Below are 19,615 nucleotides of genomic sequence, written 5' to 3' on the forward strand. Positions count from 1 at the left end.
GGGAAGGGATCAGAGAGACCACCCTAAATGGTTTCTAAATTTAACTTCACTAATAGTTTCACTGTAAAACGATGGAAGCTGACAAAGGCAGTCTCATGAAATGTAAAAGCACGCCACTACTGCTAAGTATAGCTAAAATCACGTCGGCAATTATTATTTAAAGATTCTTTTATTGTGATAATGTAGGTCGGGGAACACCCAGAAGCGTATTTGCTGTAGACACTCAAGCTTATGTCTTACTGTAACGCCATTAAGTGTAAAAACAAGGCATCGACCTAAATGCATTGGCTAAACTTGATGGGAAAAGGACACAGCTCAAACTTCCCTTCGACAAGGTCAGATAAATGATTTCCATCATCATTTTCAGCTCAGTTCAAGTTGTGACGAAGGCAGGCAGACGAGCCTGGAGACAAGTTATGGCTGGCCAGATCACTCACTAGGCTGCAACCATTGCTTTCTTTTGGTAATCGAGTATTCTACTGTAAGGATAATTCCTTATTAATGAACTGATTCGATAAAAAAGCAACCCTCCCTTATAGTTACAGACCATTGAACTCTGCCTCAGTGCATTTTTCTCAGCCTTACGAGTCAGACCCTCCCACTGTGTCTTGCAAGCCAGCCACTTGTCAGTAAGGCCCAGTATCTTCAGCAAGCATGCTCAGTAAATAATAATGTTTATAATGATTTATATTAAGTGATATGTTACTGATCCCTGTAGGAAACTTATGTTCTCTCTTGCCCCCCCCCCCCCCCAACAGCGAGGTCAAAGGTCAGGGTCAGCTACAGAACAGCAGCACTCCTGGAGCTGGTAGGGATTCAGTGTCTTACTCAAGGACACTTCAGCAGGGTAGACAAGGCTTGAGCCTGGGTTGATAGTCCTTATACCTGTAAGGACAGTCTCTCTAACCACTGGGCAACCCTGCCGCCCCAGACTCAGGGACAGTAGCAGGATCTCACGGTAAAGATAACAGATCCTCTCCAGCACAGTAGCACCAATGCAATACCTTTTGTTTCCTGTTGCACTGATTATGAACTGTACGGAAAAATATCTATTCATCACCTCACAGTACCTGCCAACTGTCTCATTTTCCAGCATATTTTTTTTTAATCTTCCATCAATTTCATGGATTTTGCTAGAATCTGGAAAAATGATTAAACGGTACAATCCCTACATCACAATAACAGCATAGGGTCACATTCGCTGTAGACGTGTGTCGAGCCATTGAAAAGTGTCTTCTTCCTGTATAGTTAGCATTGCAATGTGAATGCAGTGTTATTGAAACTCGTCTTACATGACACGAGGACTGTAGATTTCATAAAGGTAGCAGTCACGTGGGAGGTTTTGAAAACGAGAAGTGCACCATGCCTATAGTAACTGCAGCTATAGGAAACTCCGCCAAGGCTACATTAGCCTACACTTTGAAGTTGGCTGGAGGTTTAATATTTTGAGGCAGTTGAAGTGCTGCTGCTGGATGCTCTGGGTTTAGCAAAGAGTAGAGGAAGTGTTCTTCTAATTTCTGTCTTTGTTTTGATTTCATTTTGATACTTATTTCCTGAAAGTGACATGTTGCTTCATCTAAACTGGTTTGTTCTTCCTCCTTATTTGGCTCAAAGCCCAAGGTGCTGCTGCAAACACTGGTAAATATTGGCTATGGCTGAAATTGTAAAAGTGGCTCTTGATTTCTCAGACCCACCAAACTCTGTGGCTTGCGGATTAAAAAAATAGTTTCCCACCCTAGTTATGGTGGCAATGACTGTAGCTTTTCCAACCATGCAGTTAGCCTCATAATATCTTGGCATGGGAGTAATGCAGTTAGGCTAATCTTGCGGACCTAGAATAAAGATGACAGAGCCAGCAGAACACAGATGTAAGCTGGGTCCTGGCAAAGAATGACAAAAGACAGTGTGGGGGCATTTGAAGCTAAAATTGAAAGAAAATCCATCTGCCTATGTTGCAAAACCAACGAATTGAAACCTTCATTTTTTAAATTCTATGTGTTTTGCTTTGAGAGCATGTTTTTGTAGCCCTTAAAGGAATCAGACAAAACATTTGCAGTCCTACTAAATCTATTAGTCACTCTAGTAATTCACTCACAATTTACTGTGATGTTGGGTGGAAGTTTGCCTTTTAGAGATCAGACATGTCACTCTGCATCCTGGTTCCACCTTGTTCCTCCCACCCACAGAGATTGTTTGGGTGATTTCTGGTGCTGCAGCTGCAAATTATGGCTCAAAGTTGTGTTTTGCTTCTTTTAAGAAGCAATTGTTTCAGTGTAGTGCATGCATAAAATCCTTGGCCTGGACCTTTGGTGTAAAAGCCTTGACTTTAATTGATCTTCTCCCAAGTTAAAGTGCTCTTCCAAGAGTTAAGAGTATTGGGGCCCTATTTAAACGATCTGTAGCGCATGGTCTAAAGCGCATGGCACAAGTGCATTTAGGGCGTGTCCAAGTCCACTTTTGCTAGCTAACGGCGCATAATCTGGGCGCAAAATAAGGCGCAAGGCGCAAAGGGGTTGTACTAAGTCCCTTAATTAATCATAGGTATGTTTTGGGCGTAACATGAACTCAACCAATCAGAGTGTCATCTCCCATTCCCTTTAAAAGCCAGGTGCGCTTGCACCTTGGTGCATTGCTATTTAAATGGCAGATCACTCAGCTTTTGTCTGGACTACAGGCTTCTGCAGCCAAGCAAAGACCAACAGACCGCATCAGTAACCTAATGTAGCGTATAGGGAAAAACACCACAGCCTACCTTAAAACTTCATCTTTGGAAAAAAAACATCGCAACGAAATCAGCATCTGTGTATATTGAAGTAATGCCTACGCCTTAGAAATTCAGAATTTCTAAAATACAATATATACGGGGAAATGGAGGTGTAGCCATTACTTCAATATATTAAATATTACAGTCACATTGCCAAACCGGCTTGAGCAACAAAACGGCACAAAGAACTGAGCAATTAAATGATAAAACAATAACGAACTGTAAGGTATTTAAAAAAAACATGACAGGCTCTTTCAATCATCGTGAATTTACTGCATGGAATCCTTGGAATGCGCCTTAACGCAGCGCCCAGCTCACGTTTCCTACAGCCGACCATACAGTGTTATATAGTGTTAAATCATAGGAAATAACCAGTATGGATAACATTTGCTAAATGTGAAATATTTGTAGATATATAATGAGCTCTGTCCATTAAATCCTTTTGGGGACGTGCTTTACGCACGGATGTCCCATGGAAATACAGAAGCACAATATTGCGCAATTAATCTTTCAGTTTATCCACAGACAGAATATCTCACGTTTCATGTCCAGAAGCTCTGTCTCATCACACTGTTATTCTAAAGGTATGCAATCATATGTGTGAAATTACTTTACATGGAGTTTTGATTGCGCTGAGTCGGTCAGTGGAAGAAAGGAGGAGGAGGAGAGGGGGAGACTTCACATCTGTCTACCAACACCCTGTAGCCCGTCATACTGGTATAATTTGTGGGTATGTTGCAGAGAGAAAATTTAAAAAAAAAAGTTTTTTTTGTACAATTCTGAAAAGGCCTTTACTATTTGAGAGAGAGAGCGAGACATCTTACTGTCTTAATAATGCGCCCTTTAAATAGCAGGAAAATACTGCGCCATTGACTTTAGACCAGGTTTTTGTTGGTCAATGGCGCAGTCACTTTCTGCTGCCTCAAGATATCAATGCGCCGACAATGTGCCTGACCACACCTCATTTTAAGATCAACACGCCCATGGGCGCAAAGATGGGCGCAAGTACATTTGCTATTTAAACAACGTGGGCGCTGGGCATGAAAATGACAACTGCGTCGGTTGGAAACTAGCCAATGACACTTGCTCTGCGCTTTGTGCCGGGTGTAAGATAGGGCCCTTGGAGTTTTTGGCTTTGATCTTAACCTTGGTAGCTACCGTAGCAACCAGAGGTAACAACAGCAGGGCAATGCATTGGGTTTCGTATTCACCAGCATGGAAATACAGGGCTGACTTGACACTATTTGACAGAACTGGGAGTGATAATAGTTAAAGGACCATACTGACTTTTTTGGCAAATCAGCTAATAAGATCAAATAAGATTTTTAGAACTCTCACCTCTGTGTGTCCAGTATTTATTTAGTGCCTACTAACTCATTCACTCTGTTTAGTGGACCACACAAGTTAGCTTATCTCAAAAGCTCTTAAAGTTTATCAGTGAGCTTTTTTATGTATTCATGTTTTTAAAAAAAAAAAGGTGTATTCCTCTAAGAATCTTAGTTTAAAAGGAGCAACCAGTCTAATTAGATGGCTAAAACACGACAGAGGTAAGTAGCCTAATCATGGTCTACAACAATAGGACATAATCCTTTGTGAAGTGATTGACTGACTCACTGATAGTGACGGTAATACTAATATGGTCCGTGATAATCTCTGCATGTTGTATCTGATGCTGCAGCAGTAGCTCACACTCAGAATGGGCAAAGACGAGTGGTGTAATGTCTTTTTCAAATACTAGCTGTTGTTTTCATTCTAGCTTACTTTGTGCATTGATTTCATCTTAGCTGGCTCATTCTTTTCATCCTAACTGATTACTCGTGTAAAAAGACATTTAAGAGGCTCTGATATCTCCACTTGAGTATCTTAATTTTTTTTTTCCTGTCTTGCCGCAGGTGGTTTGGGTCTCCAACCATGGTCCAGCTGAATCCCTGATCCGTGAAGCAGCAGCAGCCCGCTTCCCCTGAGCCAGGATGTCCAGTAGCTCGGGCTACCCCCCCAGCCAGGGGAGCTTCAGCAGCGAGCAGAGCCGATATCCACCACACTCTGTCCAGTACACCTTCAGCACCACACGCCACCAACAGGTAAAGCCTTCCCTCTGCACTGTTGCACTGCAAGCAATATGCAACTAGAGGCAACAGCCTTGTTCGGTCGTGACACTCGTGAGCCGCACTCGTGTCTCATGTATTTGTCTTGTTTGCTCAGTGGTCCAACACTCTTAATGCTGTTGTATGCTGCTGTATACTATGCTTTGTATGTTGACTTTACCGTATGGTATCAGAGTGAATATGCAAATACATTCTTATGAGTGACAGACGGCTCTAATTTGAACTATGAAGGCTGGATTTTTGCTTGAGCCGTTCTGCTGTTGTGCACAGGGCTTGACATGAAGGGTTCGAGGCAACAGCTTTGTCTGTTTGGTAGGGCTGGGTATCGTTTAAAAAATTACGATACCAGTACCAATACCAGTACCCATAAAATGATATCGATACCAATAGAGTACTTCATTCGATACCTTTTTCTTTCCGTTTTGGTGGCATCTCGGCACGCTGAACTGCCAACTCCATCACATACACCACGCTCGACTTCACCACAGGCTGTATGGGTTGTAGCTAGGGCTGGGCGATATGGTTGAAATCAATATCATGATAATCATAAGGATTTTTCTCGATATCAATATATATCACGATATGGTTCATGTATGCAAAATCACGTTAAATAATAGAATTAATGTTCATCTCATTGATCCGAATGGCAATGTTAGGTGTGGTGTCAAACAAAACAGAAATATTCAAATAATATTCCTACCATACCTCAGTTTATCAGAGTTTTTAAGTAAAATTTGCTTGTCATCATCAATTTAGACAGCAGAAATGTGTGTCATGATGTCAAAATATCTTCATATCATCACGATATGATTCCACTGAAAGACGATAAACGATAATATTGAATAATCGCCCAGCCCTAGTTGTAGCTGCTGAGGTAGTGGGCCAATCACACGTCGCATTAAATCGAAGAATGCTTGTGGTGATTGGCTGCGAGCAAAACCATACAAATAGTCATTTTTTTCTGTGTACAAAAAGTATTGAATGCAGGTATTGTTTGACTGGAGAAGTTTCGATAATACTTGGTACTGGGTTATTTCGGTCGATACCTTAAAGGTATCGAGTACCGATACCCAGCCCTGCAAGTGAAATTTGTTATGATTATGCCAAATGCTGCCATGCTCAAAAGTCTAAATGTATTTCAAATTAAATACAGTTGTACAGTTTTGCCCAGACCTTGATGTACACAAACCAGCAACGTGCACAGCATAAGCTGTTTGCTTTCACAAGTGCACCTTATTAGAGGCAGGAAACCAAAACAGACACGCATGGAAAACGGCCGATGTTTACACTGTACTTTAACTTTCAGATGACTTGCATGAATTCAAGTCAGCTAATTGGACACTTGTTCGATAATTTGTTTGTACTAATGATTACCTACAGACACAAGATTTTATGCAGTATACGGGTGAGGCTGTAATGCCAAGTTGACTTGAGATTCAAGACGAGTGTTATGCTTGTTCTGTGATGAATGTTGTGGTAGCACTGCAACTCTTTGCAGTCTTCTTTTCAAGTATTCTTCTTCTCAATGGAATAATTTGCTTTGATCTTTTTTGAGAGGAAAAGTTGTTTATGTCTATTTGTAGAAAATTAGCTTGTCACATCCTAGCGGTGGTAAAATTTGTGTCTTAGGGTGATGTCAAAAACATGATTCTCAGCTAACTCCTCCACTCCTCTTCTCTTTGTGCCAACTGTTAAACTGCACTGTCCCATCTTTTAAATATGTAAAAGGAGGTGGAGAAAGCAAAAACTGAGGGTGGCATCACACACTGCACAGAAAACAACGCTACTGAAAATTGCAAAACATTTCTCCATCTAGCCTAAACTTAAAGGGCCTCATTGATACTGAAAAACCATGAAGTCACAAAACAAGTTGGATATGTAGACACAAGACAGTGTGTTATGGCCTAATCAGAGAATACATCAACTGAAAATGCATAGTCATATAAGCAGTGAAACACATGTTGTCTTATTTGGACAAGTTGAATCTACTCTCTGACAAGTGAAAAGTCAGTGTAACTTGCCTGGTAAATGACAAATGCTCCAAAGAACACAATATTGAGCTGTGGTTTGCATGCTAGCCAGCTCTCTGTATTTTCATGCCAGTAAACCAGTGGTGTATTTCACAGGTGTACGTAACACTGTGGCACAGTGCCTCACTGCAGCAACACAACAAGCTGACAGGAGGTGCTATGGGTGCTCTACCTGCACCATCGGAAAAAACTATTCTCTATAAAAAGCCAGTGTAAATAAGCATATTTTAAAGTTTGGTTCTTGAGAGGGCTACAATTATGATTGTATGCATATTAATTATAAAAAATGTTAGTAGTCAGTATGGCCTTGTTCAGTTATTCTCTTAGAGCCAAATTTGAGGAATATTTTCCAAGGAGACATTTTTAAGGCAGTGATCTCTTGTGAGCTTCCCTCTGGTCAGATGAAAGATGGGGGGCCATTAACATGTGATTTTCCATTTTAGAAGTTACAAGTTAGAAGACTGATTAGATTTTTCTATGTGATTTTGGTTTGGGTGGTTTAAAAAAACATTAGCGGCACTGCACAAGAAATACTGTCACTAAATGCGACCAAATGGTTGCATTTTGGAGCTGTGTACTAGAGTTTCTAATCTTTACTGCAGTCTATTACCATTGCCATTGATAGTGCTTCATTTAAGGTAATGCTATGCAGCCTGCTGTGTGCTGGGGTTGAGAATTTCTTGCAGTAAAGCACAACAGTCAAGCAATTTAAAGAAGTGAAGGGGACTAACAAGAATTTGTTTGTATTAAATATTTGAATGCCTTAGAGGGCAATATGGGAGGAAATTCAGAGATAATTGCAAAACAAGGCTTGCATAGATTTTCACCTGGCACACTTTCCAATTGCATTTCCATTTGCCTATCGTGAAGGTTGTATAATGTTTGTTGGCCACTTTTGATGACACACTTCTTAGAAGCTTACTTACACAGAAAACTGTCTGTGGTACATTTCTGGGCATTTGGACTGTTTGCTTAAATCTGGGACAAAAACCTGGAGTTTGGAAATGTTTCCTCTAACTGCATTTGCTTGCTCAGGTTTGTTTGCAGGTCGCAATGTGCTGATAGCATTTTTGTGTTCTATGCCTAATAGCTTTCTGATAGAAGCTTTTGAGTGTTAAACAGGTTTTAATCAATTTACTTGACAGCAACAGAACATGTTTTTGTAGTTTGCCGCATAAGAGCAATGCCACTGGCTTCAATGATTTCATTGGTCATTGAATAATAAGATGCTTGATGTTTAGGGAGCTGACTGGATCAACAGTACCTATAAGCATGATTTGGTTGCCACACCCTGAAGTGCTTTGTATTAATGGTAGTTTTGCCGTAACTCACCATATTATATTTGACTAGACTCCACTTGTTCCCATCAACGATTTGCAGACTTGCACATTGCTTTGTGTCAATGGTGTGTGTGTGTGTGTGTGTGTGTGTGTGTGTGTGTGTGTGTGTGTGTGTGTGTGTGTGTGTGTGTGTGTGTGTGTGTGTGTGTGTGTGTGTGTGTGTGTGTGTGTGTGTGTGTGTGTGTGTGTGTGTGTGTGTGTGTGTGTGTGTGTGTGTGTGTGTGTGTGTGTGTGTGTGTGTGTGTGTGTGTGTGTGTGTGTGTGTGTGTGTGTGTGTGTGTGTGTGTGTGTGTGTGTGTGTGTGCCTGTGGTCTTTGCCTTCAGGAGTTCACCGTCCCAGACTATCGGACTCACATGCAGGATCCGCAGGGTCGGAGGAGACCGTCTTTGTTGTCTGAATTCCACCCAGGAACTGAAAGGTAAGAGCCTCACTTCATTCACCTGGCCTGTCCCAGTCTGAAGCGATGCCGAATATCTGACAGATGGTACTGGGTGACGTGGGTGACTACATCCACATTCTCACCATCTAGATTCTCTGTATATCTGAGCACTTGTTTACCTCCGTTCTCCCCAGGCCTCCAGAGAGACGCCATGGCTACGAACAGCAGTTCCACTCCGTCACCGCCCAGCCCGAGCACGAGGCCTTGGAGACTAAACGCCCTCGCATGGAGACTGTCTCCGAGGCCCACATCACCCGCACCCCTCCCACTGCCGGGGGTATTGTCCTACCCCTGCCCCATACAGTCCAGGACAGCCTAAGAGCCACTGTGGAGGTCAAGAAGGTGGGCCTTGCCTCTCTTACTCAAACTGAGAAGTCATTGGTCTCAATCATTTTTCTTTTCCAAGAGGCATCAGACTTTATCACAGTTTACAATGTTTGAGAAAATCATTCTCTATAAGTCATGGCTGTTGTTTATTGAGCAGTATTTACTTGATGAAAGGAAGTAAAATTTGTATTATTGTGAAAATTTAATTGCAACTATAAATCTTCACACCTTAGCTGTGAATTAAAAAAAATCCTCCATCGTATTCAGAAAACTACTGTCTACTCTCTTTGACTTCTCATGTCAGCATCTGGTTGTGGTCGTGATTTTTCTTTTCTTTTTAATGTATACCATCTACCAAAAGAATTCACAACCCTGCCACAGATGCGTTTTAGCAAGACCACAAAATGTGCTGTGGGACCATACAGAATCTTTGCTTGCTAGGTTTTGCCAGCTGAATGAACCATTTTGTTTGCGGCAGGAGTCTCAATTCACCGTCAAAGTGGAGTCCTCGTCCCCAGGAGGACCAGGGCTACACATGGGGGAGGAGCAGGACACTTCTCCTTCCAAGCTGTCTAAGGAAGAGCTGATCCAGAGTATGGACCGCGTGGACCGAGAGATCGCTAAAGTGGAGCAGCAGATCTTCAAACTGAAGAAGAAGCAGGTTGGTTACCTAGAGAGCATTTTTCTCTTAAAGGATAATGCTGGTTATTTTCAACCTGGGCCTTATTGTCCTAGTTTTTGACATCATAACAGTATTTAAATTAACAGCAATACAGTCACAGGTTTGTGGTTATTGGGTATTTTGCAACAACTTTGTACGTGACTCAGCCAATCAGAAGTGAGGACTGGGAACTATCCATTTTGTATTGTGAATTTTATTATCCAATCACGCCAAGATGCTTGAAGTAACTGGTCTGGCTGCAAGTCAGATCTTTAAAAACAGATATGGAAGTGTTCAGGAGAGGCATAACAGCCACTTTCAGGCCAAGTGTTGGTTGCACAGCGGTGCGATCTCATAAACTCTAGCGCATAACCGAACTTAAAAATTCATCCCTAGTCTGATTGTTTTCCAGCAATCTTCGGACCTCTTTAACCTCTTGAGAAAGTTGTTTTTCAGTCTTTGCTCTGGTGTTGTGCTTGTGTGAAAGCGGTCTCTCTTCAGTGTTAGTGAGGGGGCTCCAGCTAAGCCCTACAGGCTGGCCAGTCCTCTCAGCGAGGGCCTTTAATCAGCACACAGAGCCACAGGTTGCCCCCTGTCTGCACCAGCACCGTTTGAAGACAAATCTCCTGAGCTGTAAAATGCTTATATAGGTGTGTAGCTCAGCAAGCTTGTGCCCATCTATGTCTGCTCCCAATTAGCTGCTCCCAGAAAAAGATTAATTTCTATAGCTGAAGGCTTATTTGCTCTATCAATCCCATCTTCCTGTCTTGACCTCCCCTTGAAGGGAGCATGAGCTTGTTTTTTAAGCTTTTTGGTGGCTGTTTTTCTCCTGATATCTTTTTGGAATTCCGTCTCATTAGATAGGAATGTAAGCTGAGCTTGGCTGGGAGAGACATGATTTTCTGCAAGGTTTTCTAGACCGCTTTTACCAAGATTTTCAAGGATTTATTTGTTTATTTGAGGTATTTCAGGAGCTCCTAATCTTGTCCCTGTAACCTGGTAGTTTACATAACCTTTAACTTGTAAACACTCACCCACCAGTTCAGCTGTCTGTCAGCCAGCATGGCCCCAGTGGCAGAAACCTGCAGTTCTGTCAAAGCAAAGCTAAGCCTGAACAAGTGGGTAGTGAATAATCTGATAACGCCAGCATGGGCCTCAGATATCAAAAGCTGGGATCAGAGCAACACAGTGCAGATGGAGCTGAGTTTTCCTCCCAGTCACCATTTGCTGCGGATGTAAAATTCATACAGATGAAAACCATGCACAGTTTGTAATTGGGTGATTTATGGAAGAAAGGAAGCTTCCCAAGTTTTTTTTTTCTGTGTGCCATTTGTGTGTCTTTGCTGTTGGCTCAAAATGTTTTGTGTTGGTGTTGTCTCTTAGCAACAACTGGAGGAGGAAGCGGCAAAGCCAGTGGAGCCAGAAAAGCCAGTGACCCCTCCCCCGGTGGAGCACAAGCACCGCAGCATCGTCCAGATCATCTACGATGAGAACAGGGTTGGTCGTCTGCTTCAGAACACACCACCAACAAGCATCACAAGTCTTCAGCTGTCCTTAGTTATTTTATTTAGGCTCTTTACCATTTTAAGCCATTCTTTTTCTTTTTCTTTAGATGTACTCTATGCACTTCAAGTCGGAAGTAGTCAATTTGGCAGAGCAATATTTTAATTTTCAGAAATAATATTCAAGTGCGTCTGCGATGACGTCAATTTAGAAGACCGTTTTGTGTATGTATGTGTGTGAGAGCAACTCATCTTGAGTTCAGTGTGTGTTTGTCACGGATTTCTCACGTTTCTCACATTTTTTTGTTTATTTTTTTGTTTAATTTAACCTTTTTTAAATCAGTGGGCCCATTAAGAATTCATCAATATTTAAAATGTTGGTCTAACAAAAAGCAAGTGGAGAGGCAGACTTCATTATCTGTATTTCAACGGAATAGTGTGTGTGTGTGTGTGGGTCACTGTCTGTCAGACAGTGTTGTGGCAGGCCTTCCTTCCCAGTCAGCCATTAACCCTTTCGGCATTCAATCTCGCAGCCTTGGTTACCTGTCTCAGTCTGTAGGTAGAGGCTTATGAAAAGAGGAGATAAAGAGTTATTCAAGATTGTTCTTGCAGAGCAGATAGTCCGCTGTGATCAAGGAGAGCAGCAGGAACATTCTTCTCTCAGTTTTTTTCTTGTATCATGTATCGCTCCATTCAGACAGGTGCAGCTGCTCGGTTTTTAATGTAGCAATTGCAGAAGCTCATGCTCCGAGATCAAATCAAATACACCTGAAAATGATCAAGCAGGGATTTGATTTATTTTGCAGGACATTATTCATTTTTATTGGGAGTCCATGTTTTTCCTGCTTTTTTTTTCTCCCTTGATATTTTGCATTCCTGATCAGTACAGTGTGGAAGCTAAATTCAGTTCATAAAGTTCATAAAGTTCACTTAAACTTTGTTTACAGCACATGGCCCCATTTTAGGTACATTGTTAATTGAAGCTCTCTTTTATGCTGCAGCCAATCAAAATTTCTCATAAATATTATATTAACATTAACACAAACTTAAATATTGTATTGATCTTCAGTCATGTGCTATGCAGAAAAATAATTGTCTTTAAATGTGTTAAAATAGCATTGTACCTTTGCTTTTATTAGGCCTAGTAGTCAAGATATCAACATATGAACCCCTGTATCAAACTGTGAGATAATGTACTAATTTACCAATGAAGTTTTGATTGTTTTGGTTTACAAGTACCTAATTCTTTCTATTGCCTCTCTAATCCATTCTTATTCATTTTCCCAGAAAAAAGCTGAAGAGGCCCATAAAATACTGGAAGGTCTCGGTCCCAAGGTTGAGCTGGTACGTGATTCGGTGGTTAATAATAGTTGTTCATTTTCCCTGTGCGAGGTTTGAGGAAGAAATGATGCTTAGCTCAGTAGCAAGTTAGATATTACTGCTTGCATAATAGCTAATCATTAATCCACTGCTCTGCCTTTTTTTTTCCTTCTTAGCCGTTGTACAATCAGCCGTCGGACACAAAGGTGTACCATGACAACATCAAGACGTGAGTATCGACTTTGGTTCCATAGCAGCGTTTCATGAACATCTGTAGGCTTTGCATAACGTAAGAACAGTGCACAGGACATACAACACTAACAGGATAAGAGGCTTCTCAGCTGAGGGAAGTGTTGGGGGGAGGGGAGGGGAAGGGAGGAGAGGGGAAGGGGGTTGGGGATGGCATCGACCTCATCCAGATAAACCCAGCTGATAATTCTCTGTCTAATCTCATAGCTGAGTCACCCGTTTGGTTTGCCCTACTGACACCAAGGAGAGGGATTGAGAAAGGAAGTAAAAGGTGTGTCTGTGTGCATGTGTGTCTGTCTGTCTGTCTGTCTGTGTGTGTGTGTGTGTGTGTGTGTGTTTAAGGCAGGGGTGTGGTGGGGTTGAAGGCCAGGCTGTCTAGGTTGAAGCCCTTATCAGCATGCACCATGAGAGTGGCCCATCTGGTTCAGCCTTTTATCAGGACAGAGGCCACCTCTGTGTGACTACGCTGTACTGACCACACTGTCAGGGTCAACTGTCCGAGTGTTCTTTCCCCCGCGGCCGCCATCATGTGCAAACAAAAAAAGTTCCCAGTCGTAAGTTTTGTGCCTGCTGTAGTGCAAATAAACAATGAAACAGGCCGTGATGATTTTTCTTGGTTTTGGAAAGGAAATTAAGTTAGCTACCTCAAAGAATTTTCTAATCTGCTGAGGTAGTCTTGAACTTGTTGGAAGCATTTGTCTGGATTCATAAAGCCCAGCATTGTCCTTGTATGGTGTAACTCCTTGGCTCTTGCCTTGATGCTGAATGTTATTTTCTGGGTAAATGCTAGAATAAACCTCAGGGCATGATCTTTTTATGCATTATGTTGCGTGCTTTCAGGTTAAAACGGAGAGTCGTTCCATCAATATGTTAATAAAGACTGCAGTGACAATGCAAATAACATAACATTAACATAGCATCGTCTGCATTTGACTGAATGAATTTTGTTCTCTTGCAGCAACCAAGTCATGAGGAAGAAGCTGATTCTGTTTTTCAAGAGGAGGAACCATGCTCGTAAACAAAGGGTAAGTGTCCCTGCTGGTAGGGAAGCATGGTGGGGAAGGAACTTCCAGGTATTTGTGTGAATGCTTTGAACACAGCATTGAGGCGCACCCCATACCCACGGACAGTCTAACGGATAAGGCCATGACAATAAACGCTCCACACCCGAGCTCTGTTTGCACTCAGATGACCTCAGCTGACCATTGGAATATTATGGGGATTGTTTAAGCCTTTGACAGGTTGTAACTTTCCTATTTACTTAAAGCTATATTGACACAGTCTGTGGCACTTTGCATAAATTCTACAAAGCTTGCAAGTTTACTGGCTTTCACATTTGTATTTTTGAATACTTGAAAATGCAAAAAGGCCGACAAGAGGAAGTGCAGTGTTGAGAGTCTGGTTTGTTGATGGGTTACAGATACAGACCAGTTGTTGCACTTGAATGATTTTTGACTGTATATTTAAATAATGACTCCTCTGTTGAATGTATTTTCATTTAGTCCTAATACTTCTTGTCCTCGTGAAATCAGGGGACAATGCATAAGAGAGGTTCTTTGAATGTGCATTTAATATAGCTGAAGATATGCTGAAATTACAGCCGACAGTCTCCACTTCAGCCTCAAAGTCATTGTCATTTCATCTTCAGTAGTAATAAATATCTATACAAAACATCAATGATTTAAATACTTATGGATTTCACTAAATATTTAATGCTGATTTATATAATTCGTCAAGTTTGCAGCACCTCAGATTCTTGTAATTACTAGGTCTCCATGCTTCTAGAAATTGAATAGCTGTAGGGTGCAGTCAAACCCATTAATTTACAATGCACTGTTGTATCTATACAATACATGGGAAACGCCTTGAATTCCCTCTAATTATGTTTGTTGAAGTGTATCATGTATTGTGTGTGCTAAAAGCTTGATCAATTGAACTTTCCCGTGTGTTTATGGGCAACGGAACAAAGTGTTATTTCAAAGAGAAGATCACAGAAACAAGCCAGCCAAATGACTCCTCTTTCTTATCAGGAAGCCCATGGCTAAATACACTGTAATCACCCCATGTCGAAGCGCTTGCCTCTTTTTTTTTTTGTATTGCTATGGCTCAGTGAGTGCAACCTTTCTCTGGCTGCTCCCTGTCAGGGTCAGACAGACCTTTTGGACTCTGAACAATGGCAGAGTGCACATGGCTCCATGCCAGGAGGAAGGTGAATTGTTTGGCCCTCGCTGCAGAGAGTGGAAACAAGGCTGTATTGTCCTCCGCATACGGGACTCTTTCCATCTCCCCACTGAACATTTTAACTCTTATGTCTCTGGATGTGTGTGTATTTTATTTTATTTGTTTTTAATCAACATCTGCAGTGTTTTGGCTTTTTGCATTAAGAACTGAGTCCGTGCTTTGATCGTTTATTTTCCCCAGCCTCCTGTAGAATTACACCAGACAAATTGTAAACAAATGCGAACATGCATGCATGCATGTAGTTATTGAAAAGTAAGCTAATGCAACAAAATGATGGCATGGTTTTCTGCTATTGAAAGCTACTTGGAAACAAAAATAGTCTTATCTTAAATATGAACAAATAATGCCTAGGGTAATGGGCTGAATTTGGCAACTTGAAAAACAGAGACAAACACACACAAATCAGCCAGTTCCTGAGGTGCATAGAGGAGTCTGTCTGCAGTTCAGCTCAGAACCCCATACTCTCTCAACCATTCTTCCAGTTCACTGAAGTTACTGTAGCCAGTGTGCAGTTTGGTAGCAGCATTATGTTCATCTTTGAAAATGGGTGAAAACAAAAGTAAACTGTAATAGCGATTTGAGTGATAGATGTGTGGAAAAGAAAAAAAACACACTCATGTGTTCTCCTTCAGCTCATAGTACAGAGATGTGCTCTGGTCGTTGTAGCTAGCTAGCCGATTGCCGATTTACATCTACCTCCAACAAACTGAGCTCTATCATCTCCTCATCAGAAACTTAACATCAAAAGTTAAAAACAGATTTTTCATCTGTTTAAGGTATATGTCTTTCAGATAGTAATGCTGCAACTGTAGTGTTATTTTTGCAATTGCTTGAATTGAAATTAGAACATTGTACAAATTGCATCTAAATAGTGCTAATCTGAGATCAGTTCTAGTATTTTTTATGACACCATATGTATGATAAGAAGTTTATCTCAGACCAGCGTTAATTTTTGGTAACCCTTCTGTCTTCCAATGCGAGTCACTTCTGTCACTCCAGATGCAGGACAATGCTGACAACAAAAGTCTTCAGAGTGGTGGAATAGCCTTACAGATAGCAACAGAAGTTCTAGATGTATTTTTAATCAGTATTACAGTCAGCGGTGTAAGACGACCATGTAACTATGTGAGAGGTTATTTGGGTCCTTGAAGACTCTGAAAATAATTATACAGACTTCTGTTTCCATTTTTTATTAGATGCAGTTGTCACAAATCATATATCAGCGAGACGATATCCAAGGTTGTTTGACCTTCTGGCCTGTCACACTGGCCAGAGTTTTTTTTTTTTTGGCCCTTACCATAGTGACAGACACCCACTCCTGATATAGCTGTTGACCATTTTGCATGCTGTGTACACAGGAACAGAAGATCTGCCAGCGCTATGACCAGCTGATGGAGGCTTGGGAGAAGAAGGTGGAGCGAATGGAGAACAACCCCAGACGCAAAGCCAAGGAGAGCCGGACGCGGGAGTACTACGAGAGGCAGTTCCCTGAGATCCGCAAGCAGAGAGAGCAGCAGGAGCGCTTCCAGAGGTAACGCAGGGTTCTCACCTGTGGTCGGCGAAAACTGTGACATCGTAGCTGTGTTGAGTGGTGTAGATTTGACTATGATTGGTTCTTGGTTTGGCAGCAGATGGGTGGAAAACTAGTTGGGTAACATCTGATATGTGTAGCCAATCTTTATGTGCTTTTATACCGTTGGTCAAAAATTTTCATCCCCTTTGACTATTTGTTGCACCTACAGAATTATTTATAAATGGCCCAATGTGAGATTGATATAATTTCGTGCACGTTAGAAAAATAAGATTGGGAATAAAATTTAAAAAAATCAAACAACCATAATAATAATATCAATCTTAACTTAGAGCACTTATTGAAACTGTGTTACAAAGTGCTTTACTCGATAAATAAAAATGAAATCAGTAAATGAAAACGTAAATATGAACATAAAAGTAAACAAACAAATGGAGAAATAAAGAATGCAAACATTTACTAGTTGTTGAGTTGTTGACATTTACTAGAATGTTGGGTGGGGTTTGGTTAAATAGTACGACAAAAAATAATTTAGACACCCTTAACAACAATCCAAAGACAATTTCTGAATTACATATGTTACAAAATGTTGAACAAAACATGGCCAGTGAGGCAATTCAGTAAAAATGAATCAAAGGGTGAATGCTTTTTGAAATTGGATTGCATAACTTTTTAAAATGAAGCACAGTTTCAGTGACATCTAGCACATCTAGACTCTATAACACCTTTACTCAGGCTATTAAGCTCCTTCATACTATAAAATCACATACATAGTGAATCTGAAGGCATCCCTTTTTTGTATTCCTATTTAAATTTGCACTATTTACTTGTACATGTTAAACACCATAACTTAAATTTAGTACTCTACCATGGCCTTCTTATAGTTCAAAGAAATAAATGATTTGGATTCTATAGGCGATATTTTATTTCAATTTTAATGCTGAGCTTGACACTTGCCACTTCACCAGAGCAGATTTTCATGCCTGGGAGTTCATGCCGGAGAACTCCCAAACTGGACCAAAACACAAGCCCAAAGGGGATTATGAGCTTTTGCTTATTTTTGACAGCAGTGGTCTTTTTTTCATGTTAGCGGCACATCAAACTGCAAAGCAATATCTTAATCATAAAGTCATCCTTGAGTGCATAGGACAGAAAGAAACAAAACATTTACTCAAGGATCTACAGTATGTCGTGAACTGATCAAGGCTGGAGGGGCTCCTGATGAAATCATCTTCACTCTTCACTCTAGTAAATTTTTTTGATGCATCACTGATGTTGACATGAACTGTAGCCTTCCAGTCCTCAATCTCTCCGTCCTACCTCTGGTTAGGAAATACCTTAACACCCAGACCTTAACGGTGTCTCTTGCCTCATTTTTTTTTATACAATGTTTATTCAGCTATCAACTAAATGGAGGACACTAGGTGGTGTGCAGTGGCCTACTTTGGTCCTAGAGATTGGCTGTCTTTGTGCCTCTGGGCAGGGTGGGAGACAAGGTCAGGGTCCAGCGCCTGGTTGTTCCTGGCGCTGACGCTTTGCGCTTTCACTGAAAGTAAGGGTTTGCACGTCAGCACTGTTTATGCAGACTGCTAGACCATGAAGGAGGAAGCAAGCAATAACTAGTCAAAAAAAAAAAGCTCTCCTATTCATTACCGATGAGGACAATGATAACTGGCAGAGCTTTGAATATGAATTTAATAACTTCTGGTCTACATTTTCAGCTTGGAAAGTTCAAAACCACTTTTTATTTTGACTCATGTTAGCAGTTTGACTCTGGCTTTAGTTGGGAAAGAAACAATTGAGAACAAGTCTCAGAAGTTTGAAAGATGAGCTCCCTCTGAAATGAAGGCAACAAACCTGGTCTTTGTCTTTCTGTAGAGCAGAAAAACTTGATCTCACTTTTTTGTATTCATAGAAACATTTCTTAACATTAAATATAGTCAAACATGGACTGGAAATATGATTGGAATTGGTGATGAAGATGGACACGTATAAAGATTTCTGTGGTGAATCTTTGTTTGTCGGGCGGGGGGTATGTATGTATGTATATCTACACTTTCTTGTGTGGAAAGACTTTTCATATTGTAGTTTTTTGGCTTCTAAACTATTCAAATGTTCAAAGAAACTCCCTTCAACTATTACAATGCACACAAGTGAATCCTCCCATTTCTGTATTAGTCTTCAAACCTGGAATGAGACAGTGATTTTTGCGAATTGAAACATGACATTTTTAAACATTTTTCACTGCCATCCTCCCTAACCCCCTAATCTTTTTTCCATTTTCCTTAGGGTTGGCCAAAGAGGAACTGGCCTTTCTGCCACCATCGCAAGAAGTGAGCATGAGATCTCTGAAATCATAGATGGCCTTTCTGAACAAGAGGTGGGTACTATCAGGAGTGCTTAAAACATGTTGTAGTGTAGATGCCAAACCCCAAACTTGGGGGAAAAGAAGCAAGTGTCACAGTTTACTTGGCATTTCCCCATCAAAATCCCCATTGACAAATTATCTCTGAATCCCTACTTGCTGCTCTGTAGCTGCTCCTGTGCTTTGACAGATCAACAGACTATAATAATAATAATAATAACTTTATTTATATAGCACCTTTCAAAAACAAAGTTACAAAGTGCTTTACAATAAAAACGAGTAGTAGTAATAACGAGTAGTAGCAGTAACGAGTAGTAATAATACAAGTAGATAAGATCCAAAAATTAAGATATAAACAAGATAAAATAATTTAAAAAGTTACAACAAATAGCATCAGTTAAGAAAAAGTCATAAGATAAAAGTGAGTCTTAAGAAGAGATTTAAAAGAGGATACTGAGTTTGCCTGCCTGAGATCACCAGGCAGAGAGTTCCACAGCTGAGGGGCCCGAACAGCAAAGGCCCGGTCACCTTTAGTGACAAGTCGAGATTTTGGAACCATTAGTAGGGCCCTGCTGGAGGATCTCAAGCAGCGATCAGGCTCATAGGGAGTTAGCAGATCACAGATATAGGCAGGAGCCTGACCATTCAAGGCTTTAAAAACAAGCAGTAAAATCTTAAAATCATTTCTAAACCAGTGAAGGGCAGCAAGGATTGGTGTAATGTGGTCGCTTCTCTTAGTA

At 40.9% G+C, this 19,615-nt stretch overlaps 1 protein-coding gene across 2 annotated transcripts in view; it reads left to right on the forward strand.

The window, feature by feature from the left end:
* Nucleotides 1-19,615, forward strand: part of ncor1 (nuclear receptor corepressor 1) — a 69,202-nt gene that overhangs the window by 560 nt on the left and 49,027 nt on the right. For both annotated transcript variants that reach the window (XM_071525937.1, XM_071525938.1), the window contains exons 2-11: nt 4,657-4,845; nt 8,564-8,658; nt 8,814-9,021; nt 9,485-9,667; nt 11,051-11,164; nt 12,457-12,513; nt 12,666-12,718; nt 13,697-13,763; nt 16,338-16,510; nt 18,800-18,890. In XM_071525937.1, the coding sequence (XP_071382038.1) occupies nt 4,735-4,845; nt 8,564-8,658; nt 8,814-9,021; nt 9,485-9,667; nt 11,051-11,164; nt 12,457-12,513; nt 12,666-12,718; nt 13,697-13,763; nt 16,338-16,510; nt 18,800-18,890 (1,152 nt within the window). In that variant the 5' untranslated portion in view covers nt 4,657-4,734. The remainder of the gene's footprint in view (nt 1-4,656; nt 4,846-8,563; nt 8,659-8,813; nt 9,022-9,484; nt 9,668-11,050; nt 11,165-12,456; nt 12,514-12,665; nt 12,719-13,696; nt 13,764-16,337; nt 16,511-18,799; nt 18,891-19,615) is intronic.

This window comes from Centroberyx affinis, unplaced genomic scaffold (genome assembly GCF_046629955.1).
Source record: "Centroberyx affinis isolate AG114_WGS23_722 - 3 ecotype Tasmania unplaced genomic scaffold, CSIRO-AGI_Caff_v1 ptg001368l_1, whole genome shotgun sequence".
NCBI classification, from domain to species: Eukaryota; Metazoa; Chordata; class Actinopteri; order Beryciformes; family Berycidae; genus Centroberyx; species Centroberyx affinis.